The sequence below is a fragment of the Montipora foliosa genome, chromosome 6, assembly GCF_036669935.1.
Source record: "Montipora foliosa isolate CH-2021 chromosome 6, ASM3666993v2, whole genome shotgun sequence".
NCBI lineage: Eukaryota > Metazoa > Cnidaria > Anthozoa > Scleractinia > Acroporidae > Montipora > Montipora foliosa.
In genome coordinates, this window is record NC_090874.1 from 71,074,950 (window position 1) to 71,085,043 (window position 10,094).

The window sequence follows — 10,094 nt, forward strand, 5'->3', positions numbered from 1 at the left end:
ATTATCATACCCAAAGTAGCTAATTTTTTGGCTTTTTGCTGGTTGAATGCCATGTTTTAATACATTTACGTGCACTGCGTGTAGCCCTGGGACGAGAAAATGTAAACATCTTCCCCAGACTTCTTCGGAAGTCAGTTTATCATTAAACGGATGGGTAGCTCATTTGTTTTCGGAAACAATGTTTCCTCGTTTAGCCGCCGGGGCAGCAAAACATTTTGTTTGTTTCCCGCTAATTTAGCCACCTCGGGAAACATAACAAGAAACAATGTTTCCGCAACAATCATGGTTTCCTAGTTTAACCAGGCCTTAAAACATATACTGTATTTTGTATTTTTTGTATATTTGACTTCTGTGAGATTAAAAAAAATTAAGACTCAGGATTTATCTGCTCCTTTGATTAATAAAATGCTGCCTTTTGCGGAACGATGGTATGAAATATATATATTTTGGAGCGTGCTAAGTGGTGGTTAGGAAAGTAAGCATGCATTTAGCATGGGAAAGTGAGGAACAAGGAACACTGTACAAGCAAACTAGGATCATCCCTAGAAAAACGATCACTATCATTACCTATAAATTTTGTAGTAGCAAATTATCATTGCCGTAAGAGGCCCGAAAAATCCAAAGAAAACAAGCAAAAGGTTATATGCTGTATCCGAAGCAGATTTGCCTGACCAGTCTGGACAGCAGCTTATTTTCGAAGCGGAAAGAACGAACCGATTCCAACCCAGCAATGGAGGTAACATACACAGAACACCATATATCCATGCCACTCCCATTAAACAGGCGACTTGGGAAGCTGACTGTCTAGAACTGCTATTCACTCGTTTCAGTCCATAGTAGGATACGACGCTCATTTCGGTCAAAGTAAAAATCGATGAAATTCCCACTGCGCCGTTTACGAATCCTCCCCAACTGCAGTGAGAGCTCTCAAGAAGCATTCCACGTAGATTGGCTTGCATTGCCACAGGATACCCAAACACGATGATAAAAATATCCGCGAGCGCGAGGTTAAGCATGAGGGGAGTCATGGTTCGCCTGCGATGTTCATGTTGATATAACACAACCAGTGTCATGACGTTTCCAATAAAACCGACTGTCAGGATGAAGAACATGACGAAACCGTAGGCATAGTAACCGCCGTTGTTGACAAGAAGTGCTGCCTGGTCACTTTGGTTGATAAATTCTTTCATATTGGAGTCGGTTGCCAGTGATTGCGTTTTGTTCTGAAATAATGATAAAATAAAAATACTGACGAGAAAACAGGTAAAAAGTTCAAAATGTTCACTGCTCGTATACAGTGAGTAGATAAGCGCCCCTTCATGCAAGCTAATGATAATTCAAGTGTCAATTGTATTAAGTGCGAGCCTCAGAGCACTAACTGTAATTGAATACCCTGTATACAGAAACCAAATCAAATCAACGTTACATATACACCTTATTCCAAAATGGCCACCATTTAGTATTATTTTGCTTTCTTGGAAATTAGCCCTTGTTGCTTCGTTCAAGGTTTAATACCAGAAGTTTTAGTTTAAGAACGAGGCAATAGGGGTAATTATAAAACAATCCAGTACCAAAGTGGCCACCAGTTTGGAATGAAGGTGTAAACCAAATATAAAATGGTCTTCAAAAACCAAAAAAGTGAGGAAAACAGGCTCGCGGAGCAGAGTAGAGAACCAGCAAACTCGACCCACATGTGAAGCCAAGTCTTGGAATCGAACTCAGGTCACATTGAAGGAGGCGAGTGCTTTCCCTCCCTTGAGTGAAAGTTTTGCGTGGCGAGCTGTCTTCTCCCAATATTCCTTTGATTAAAGAGCAGCGATGAGGTGATGAAATTAATGTTCACCGTGCGCGGGTCAGTTGGGACCGAAGTTTGCAACCCAAGAAAAGGAGGTTATTTAGTACAACCTTAAAATGCTCAGCAAAATCAAGCAAGAAGTTGTATGGCAAATGCTAATTAAGAGTAGTATCTCCTAATGCGTTTTAAGAGATGGTGATAAAATACTATGCATTCGCTCAGGCCGTGTAGGAACAATCATTCATGCAATCAACCACCGTGTCAAGTCACCTTCCCTTAGGGAACAGAGTATCAACACAGATTATTCTCTAACCCAGCAGCTGCAAGCACTTCCTTGCACGTGTTGGGTCTCCAAATGGGCATGAATCCACAAGAATAACCTAGGTTTGAAATGTGTAGCAAGAAAAGAACAGAGTCGAGGTTCAGGGGAATAATTTGCATGTTTCCTTGTTTTGAACAATACAAAAGCTAATTTTTCCCCTGAACCTCGACTCTGTTCTTTTGTTGCAACACAATTCGAACCTAGCCTATTAAAAAATAAACAACAACTCCCTCATTTAAGGAATAACTTAATAGCACAAACAACGAATTTCATATACTTTTAGCCATACTTTTCATCTCTTACGGGGTATATGATGAATTCAAGATTGACCTTCTTTCTCACAGCGGACGAGTGCAGTGGTACAAGTGAAGCATTGTTCAGCACCGACACTCAAAAAAGCTTTAATAATTCGACCCCAGTTTAAACCTGTTTTTTAAGGCTTCTTTACATTTCGTTATCTCCGATGATCTTGCGTTAAGAAAAGAAAAAAGCCAGTGTACGTGAGGTGCGGCACTACACTCATCTAAAACTTTGAGTATTTGAGTATTTATGCCTATTATTTTATAAACTCAAATCTTTATGCAAATTCTTGGCTAAGTCCAGGCTCTGTCCTAACCCCTTTGTCACTGAGAGAAGTGTGAGAGTAAGGACTGACCAATTGCCCACTTTCGTACATTAAAATTCAGTCTTAAACAAAAGGCATCATCTCAAGGCTGTGGGGAATTAAACTCATACAAATCCTCAGATTCATTTCCCAGAGCCTCGAGATTATGCCTTTTGTTCAGGACTGAATTTTAATATATGGAAATTAGTCTATTTAAATGTTGTGTCTTCGGCTACACAGCTGAATCCACTTTCGTTCAAACACCTGGGAAATGAGGAAAGAAGTCATAACGCTTTACACTTGAGAATTTTTAAGCAGTTCGGGTTTTTCCTTTAATTTCAAAACCAAAATGTAAAAGGAAAACAGGAACGAGTTCCAACGAAACTCTCCTTGATTTCCAACCTACTTTTTCCGGGAGACAGTCGGGAGAGGTGACGGTGAAAAATTACTGGATACTGGCTTAAGTTGTCAGTTTCAGGTTCTAAGCTGGAATTACTTGTATCCAGTGTAGAGACAAAAAATGAACTGGTTGCATAATGATTTGGGGGAACAATTATCTAGTTTTGTCAATTGACTCGAAAGAAAACTTTTAAACTCACTTGAATTTCTTTTCCCGTTGATTGACTTGCCGACCTGGCGCAAGGGCGAACGTATGTGAGCTGCAATGACAAGATGTGGCTACGAATCAAAACAAAGGGGACTAAGCATCAAAACTCCTCGCTCATGTTTTTTCGTCGGTGAGTCAAGAGGAAAAGTGAGATACACCTGTCGCGTGGGAGGTTTTTCTTTAATTGAAGCTTAAGTTCTCGCCAGTTACTGACACATAGATACAATGGTAAATATAATATTTTCGTGTCCTCCTGTTTAGCCCGGGGCAAAACTTCAGGAAGCCATTCAAGAATATGAAGTCATGTAAAGTCCTACAGGTTGATGCCGTTTTGCATTTAATTCTCACGACTTGAAGGACTGTACACTAAAGGGAATTCTTGAGAACGTCAAATTAATTAATTATGGAAAAGCGGCTTTGATTCCGTCTTTTTTAGCACAATGAAAAGAGATTTTAGATTTTAAGTAGAATAAAACAGCTTATATCGAACATTAAGACAGCATTAGTTATTGTTACCTTTTAAAGTTTATTTTATTTATTTAAGTTCTTTGGGGATAAGGATACAAAGGACACAAACTTTTAAATTAAACAAGACTCTTGAAAAATGTTGTTTTGGTAGACGAACCAAACCGAAAATTGCCCGCTTCAAACAAAAACCAAAAAAAGACAAAAACAAAAAAAGGCGAAAAACATATTTTATGCCACCGGGGTGTTATAGGGAACTAGTTCGAGACGCTGGTGTTGATAAACGTTGCGTCAGAACTGTTCTTTGTCGTCTGATCTTTGAGCAGACACCGACATGTGTTTGTCAAACAATTGTTACTTCTGTGTTGTAAATTTTTTCAACGTCTTTCGTTAAAGGAGAGAAAAATTGAAAAACAAAACAGAGCAATTAACATTTGCCTTAAGGGAATGGGAGTAAGAAATTAACTAAGCTTCCTGCGACATAAAAAGCAATTTGCCTTTCTTTTCCCCCGTCTTCTATTTCCATTAATCATTTTTACGCCAGAATTTTTCATAAGCCAGGCCACTCACAACAGCAAAAAAAATCGTTTGCCTACCTATGTACCTGAAATTATCTCATACGAAAAGCAGCGGAGTAAGCTAGACTGATGGAGGGATCAAAGACGTTGAAGTTTGTCATCAGGGAGAAGATCTCGGTTCCTCGTTTGTACATCGAAAAAAAAAAAAATCGCATTTAAGGCGACTTTTTAGCTTTTCGCCCACGCCAAATGTTGACAAGAGGGCGTTCTACATATTTCAGGTTTAAATAATAGAGAGCAGAATACCACATTTCCAATTTTCCGACAGTGGAAATGAACTTATCGTAAAACTGAATCTCCCCAAAAGGTACCTGTTTTTTGTTGCTATGAAGTTAGAACATTGGTGTATCGTCACATTTGACGATTATTTGTGTACCTCATCTCGCAAGTTTGTTGCAGCACATGAAAGTTACTACGAAAGTTACGCACTGTTGAATAAAAAATAAAAAAAGATAAGATAATTGAGAGATTTTAGCATCGCCTTTCATGAAAAGGAAAATGACAGGGAAGTGCTTGTCATGAAATCATGAAAATTCTCTTATTCAAATGACTCCTCTCTTTTGAGCAGTTTCTCTATGTCTGTAGCCAAAGGCAAGGAGGACAAATCAAACAAGTTTCGGTTTGACTTTTGGAAAAAATCGTTAATTTCAGTCTGACGTTTGCCCTAAGACTCGATGCTATATTATAACGCTCTCTGACAGTTGTCAAAGTGTCAAACTGACAATTCTCGTGAGTTTTTGGTAAGTTTCGCAATCTTTGCGAGAAGTAGACAATGTTCAGTTCGGTCAATACTTTCCGCAACGACTTCTCGCAAACACGCAAAGAATTAGTTAGGCATTTGCTTTAAATTTCATAATCTCTTCAGCAACTTGGGCACCGTCTGTCAATAGGGAATTTAAGAAACGACGACGGCTACGACTACGACAACGCCACAAAACAGTAATAATCATTGGTTAAAAGAGCATAAATAATCGTGCAGCACGTGCAGCACGGATTTTAGCAAGTATGTTTGCAGTCCTCTGCATATCGACGACGTGAAATCACCAAATTTGAAGTTTTGACGACAACATAAGCATGCAACAGAGAATCCTTCATTCTCTGTTGTAACTTTGAAACCGCTCGTACCGATTTATTTTTAGGATACTTTGCCCACATTGTACGACGAGAACTAGACTGAATAATCGCGAAAGACTTTCGATAGAGCCAAGTTATCTTTTGAGGTGACGTTTTCGTCGACCGTCGCCGTCGTAGATCTTAAATTCCCTAATGTCTCAGGGGAGATAGTGACTCGGAGTTATGAGAAACGTTACCAGTCGATTAAGGACGGTGCCTACTATTGTTATTGCGCATACGTTCTGCGCATCTCGAGATACTCGGATTTCCTATCGGTTATGCCTTCAAATACAGGGATATTTTTGCGCGGTTTAAAACTATCTAGAGAAAGTAGATCTTAGTAAGTACTCTCGGTATCCAAAAAGAAAATTGGGGTAACCATGCATTTTTGCTATCCAAAAAGAAAATTGGGGGTAACCATGCATTTTTTTTATGTATGGCGTTTTTTCTCAAATTAAAACTTAAAAGCTTTAATTTGAGAAAGAACGCCATACATTGCTTTGTATTTTAAAGCTTTTTACAAATATTTTTTATCAATTATCTTTGAAAAATGCGTGGTTACCCCCAATTTTCTTTTTGGATTTCAATAACACTTGTTAAGATCTACATTTCCCGCATAATCACACACCGGGGCAAAAATATCGTTAATTAGTAGGCACCGTCCTTAAAGCCGTAACTTTTCAGTGTCACGAAAGGAATTTTGTAAATTTGGTAGCGAGAAAAATTGCGAACCTTGCCTGCGTATTTGGGAGTTCAAGGAACAAGGAGGCCGTCACAGAACAAGAATATCATCGGTCAAAAGAGTGGCAAGACGTACTCCACAAAATAAAAAGGTGAGTGACCAAGTTTGGTTTTTGGGCCGCAACGTGAGCAAAAAACAATGAACCGTTCATTTTCTACCTTTAAAGTGACTATGAAACCGTTCGTACAAAGTCCCGTTACATGTTAGTTCGCCCGTTTTGTACAACGTGAACAAAGTGGAATAATCGCGAAATTCTTGTGACAAAGCCAAGTTGTATTCTGTATTGGCGTATTCGTCGATGTTGCCGCTGTCCCTGCTTGGGCTCCCTAGAGTGTTTGCGAATACCCTCACGACTTACAACAGGAAACCTAATTAATTACTCTCAAAGTTTTCCCGGGTGAGAGTTACCAATATGGCTACCGATACGATAAGACGTATGTTCTCACGTTGTTGTCGGGACAAGGACGGCGAGGAAATGTAGCAAAATGCAAAACGCACGTGCAGGGCGGGCAGAGCGTTTGTTTTTGTTCATCAAGCCCACTGTTTTGTGGCGTTTTCGTAGCTGTCGCCGTCGTCCAAGAGAAAATGAGGGGACAGAGAAGGAGGCTCCCGGTCCAGCCCTTGGGATATGTCATGTCCACGAAAGTTATTTTTAGACGAGCGGAAGTCTTCCGAGACGTCCGCATGCAGGCCAACCTCGGTCCGATGTTTGAAACAAAATATATATTCATCAGCCTTCCACGTGCGCCATCATTTTCTCTTTTCACTAAGAACCTGAGAGCGAAGCAAGACTGCATGCGGACGTCTCGGAAGAAAGACTTCCCCTAGAACAAAGACTTCCGCTCGTCTAAAAATAACTTTCGTGGACATAACATATCCCGGCCAACGCCTTGAGCCTCCCTCTCTGTCCCCTCATTTTCTCTTGCGTCGTCCTATCGTAAGGTCCCTAGTTTCTAAAGAGGAGAAAAGAGAGGTATAAGAGCCATCTGATCACAGACAAGTACTAGACAGATCATTAAATTTGAATGTGATTGGGCTTTCAAAACTCGCTAAAACAAGAAAATCTTAAGGTATGGATTAGAAAGACATCTGTCCCTTCAGACACACAAACTGCTAACAAAACAAAAAATATCGAAGATTGGCATAAATAAATGCGGTGAGCTTCCTGTTGGATATTTTCGTGCTGTGAAAGTCCGAAACGTTTTCAAGTTGTAAGAACATCCGTTAAAATTTAAATTGAGGAAAAATACCGGAAAATATCGCTGGAATAAAGAAATGAATATTTTAATAAAGACATGGCTTTGCATATTTATAGTTTGATTTTTCAAATAACTGTCTTCGTTTTGTCTAGACATCAAAGTTCACTGCTCGAAACACTTCTACAAGAAAAAGAGGATTTGAGATGTTGACCAGTGACGTGTTGTGACAGTGATCAGTACTGCTAGGATTCTTTTCCATAAATATTTCAAAGTGTTTTCAAGACAAACATTCATCTGGGCGCAAGGAGCGAAACAAAAAAATAAATGAAAGATAATGCTAGTTTCAATTGTAAAGAATGTCTGAGCAACTTAGATTGATTGCAGCTATTTTAAATTTATCCCAAATATTTTTACTGGGTTGTCATATGGCAATACAGTCGAAAAACGAGTAGCATTTCATTTTCCGTTTTATTTCTTTCCTGCGTCGGGAATCGGAAAGGTTGCGCAATAGGGTTTTCCTTTGTGCCTAAAGTCTTCTGAGCGTATCTTTGGTAGGTTTCAGGGGTAGTAGAAAAGCGTAAATTCAGGTAGATTTTATCCAGTGGACACAGTACAAGCAATAGCGACGAAGTCGATGTAACGCGAATGGTGTTTTATTGGATCTTTATATTAAGCAAAATACACGGAGCTCAAGAATGGAACGTCAATTCGATACGTAGGTTGAAATTTGATACGCGAGCAGTTTTCATAAGGACGGCAGGAATTCTTAGCCGTGTTCTTTTTGGCAAATGATTTATGGGTAGCCATAGGTTTTAACGTCAGAATAAGATTTTTTTGTCACTCTAGAGTAAAATGAAGTTAATTTGGGAAGCCAAAACTTGGGAAAAATCGGGCTAGTGAGCATTTGAAAATCGCTCTCTTTGTAAAAGCGCGTAATTGCCCTAAAGATTGCTGTAGTCCATAAGGAATCACAACTTTAGTGATCTGTTGACGATTATGATTTGCATCGCCACACTGCAAACTGTCTTTGGGGTTTAATATACTATGCAAAGTGAACGTTCATTCCTTATTACGTCCCTGTTTTAGACGATGCTTCCGTTTTTGTTGTCGAATGAGAAAGCGTTGAAGTCGTGCACAGAACGAACCCACGGTTTCGATTTTTACTTGGCAAAGCACCGAACACCGTGATTTCCGAAAGGAAAAAAAGGGCTGAAATTATTTTTTTATTACTTACCACATTTAACTGCTCTGCCAACTCAAAATCACGACACCCACAAGCAAACGATCAACCAACGGCAAAATAGGCGGAGAGTAGTGCGATTATGGCTTAATTGTAGAATAGTACGTGTACACCGATTTAAAGGTACTATTCTGTGATTTGCCACTAAGTTTTTTACCTATTTTACGATTCAAGTCTCCGATTCCTACCTACAATTTTACCTTAAGATGCTATATCCTTTAAAGGCCAACCTTCAACCGACAGGCATTGCGTGCCTCGGAACAATTTTCATATATGAAAATTCCACCCGAATCCGAGATTTATCCAATTAGATCGCTGCGATAAGAAACACGAATTTCCATAACAAAAACAATCGATCGAAAAGCCTGTCGGTTGAAGGTGGGCCTTTAAGAACGAGTAATAATCAAGTATTTCTGTGTTCGTTCGGGCGCAACTGTTTTCGAAGGTACGATCGTGACAATCGGAGAATCGTATAATCGGAAGATTCGGAGAATAAAAATAGACAGTCGGAAAAATCGTATAAATAATCGGAACATCCGAAGAATCGAACGTGCAAAGAGAATCTAAAGAATAGGAGAATCGGAAGAATCATATGCCAAAACTCATATTTTGCCATTCTCCGATTTTAAGCTATGGTAATACGAGCAACAAAAACGTCCAACTTAGCTTGTCTCGCAACAATGCTGCGAAACAAGTCGAAAAGCGATGTTGCGCGTTTTACATTCCACTCACGACCAGTCTGGCAACAAAGATGTGTTGAAAGTTGCGTGAATTCAGGCCTCTGATTGGTCAGCTAAGAGGTCACGCAAGCTTAATTAACCTATGAAAACAAAGATGGCGGTCGCCACTTGGCAGAGGAAACGTACTGCAGCCACGTATGACTTAATCACCATTCTTGACAAATCAAGAGCGCCAGAAAAGTGATTTTGTTGCAAAACAAGTTGCCTTAGAGTGGTCAAACGGGCAGCATTTTGGAGATTTTGTTGCAGAAAGTAGAACGGACCTCTTTTTTTCTGCAACACGCTGCAGAAACTTTCAACGCGTTGCGAGACAGGTTGTGTGTGGGATGTAAAACGCGCAACCTCGCTTTTCGACTAGTTTCGCAGCAATGTTAATTGCGAGACAAGTTGGACGTTTTTGTTGCTCGTATTACCGTAGCTTTAGCCATAATCTCAACCCTTCTGCAATCTTTTTCCGGAAAGTTCTTCCTGATGTCATTTTCCCCCGAAAAATCTGCGGGAATGCCACATCCCTTCTGAGAAAACACGGGTTGGCCCCTGTTTGTTCAAATGATAAGATCCCGCATTAAGAATGGCGTGTTTCACTCGCAAAATTCTCTCAAATTTATTGTAAAGATTCGACAAGGTGTGGTAAATCCGATGTGGAAATGAATAGAAAGCACACCCATTTTCGACTACCTTGTCAGACG

The 10,094-nt window shown here is 39.7% G+C and overlaps 1 protein-coding gene across 1 annotated transcript in view; it reads right to left on the bottom strand.

Moving 5' to 3' along the window:
• Window positions 1-3,453, bottom strand: part of LOC138005993 (rhodopsin-like) — an 11,996-nt gene extending 8,543 nt beyond the window's left edge. The window contains exons 1-2 of the mRNA XM_068852154.1: window positions 3,321-3,453; window positions 568-1,223 (exon numbers count right to left, since the gene is read on the bottom strand). Of these exons, the coding sequence (XP_068708255.1) occupies window positions 568-1,190 (623 nt within the window). The 5' untranslated portion in view covers window positions 1,191-1,223; window positions 3,321-3,453. The remainder of the gene's footprint in view (window positions 1-567; window positions 1,224-3,320) is intronic.
• Window positions 3,454-10,094: the final 6,641 nt, after the last annotated feature.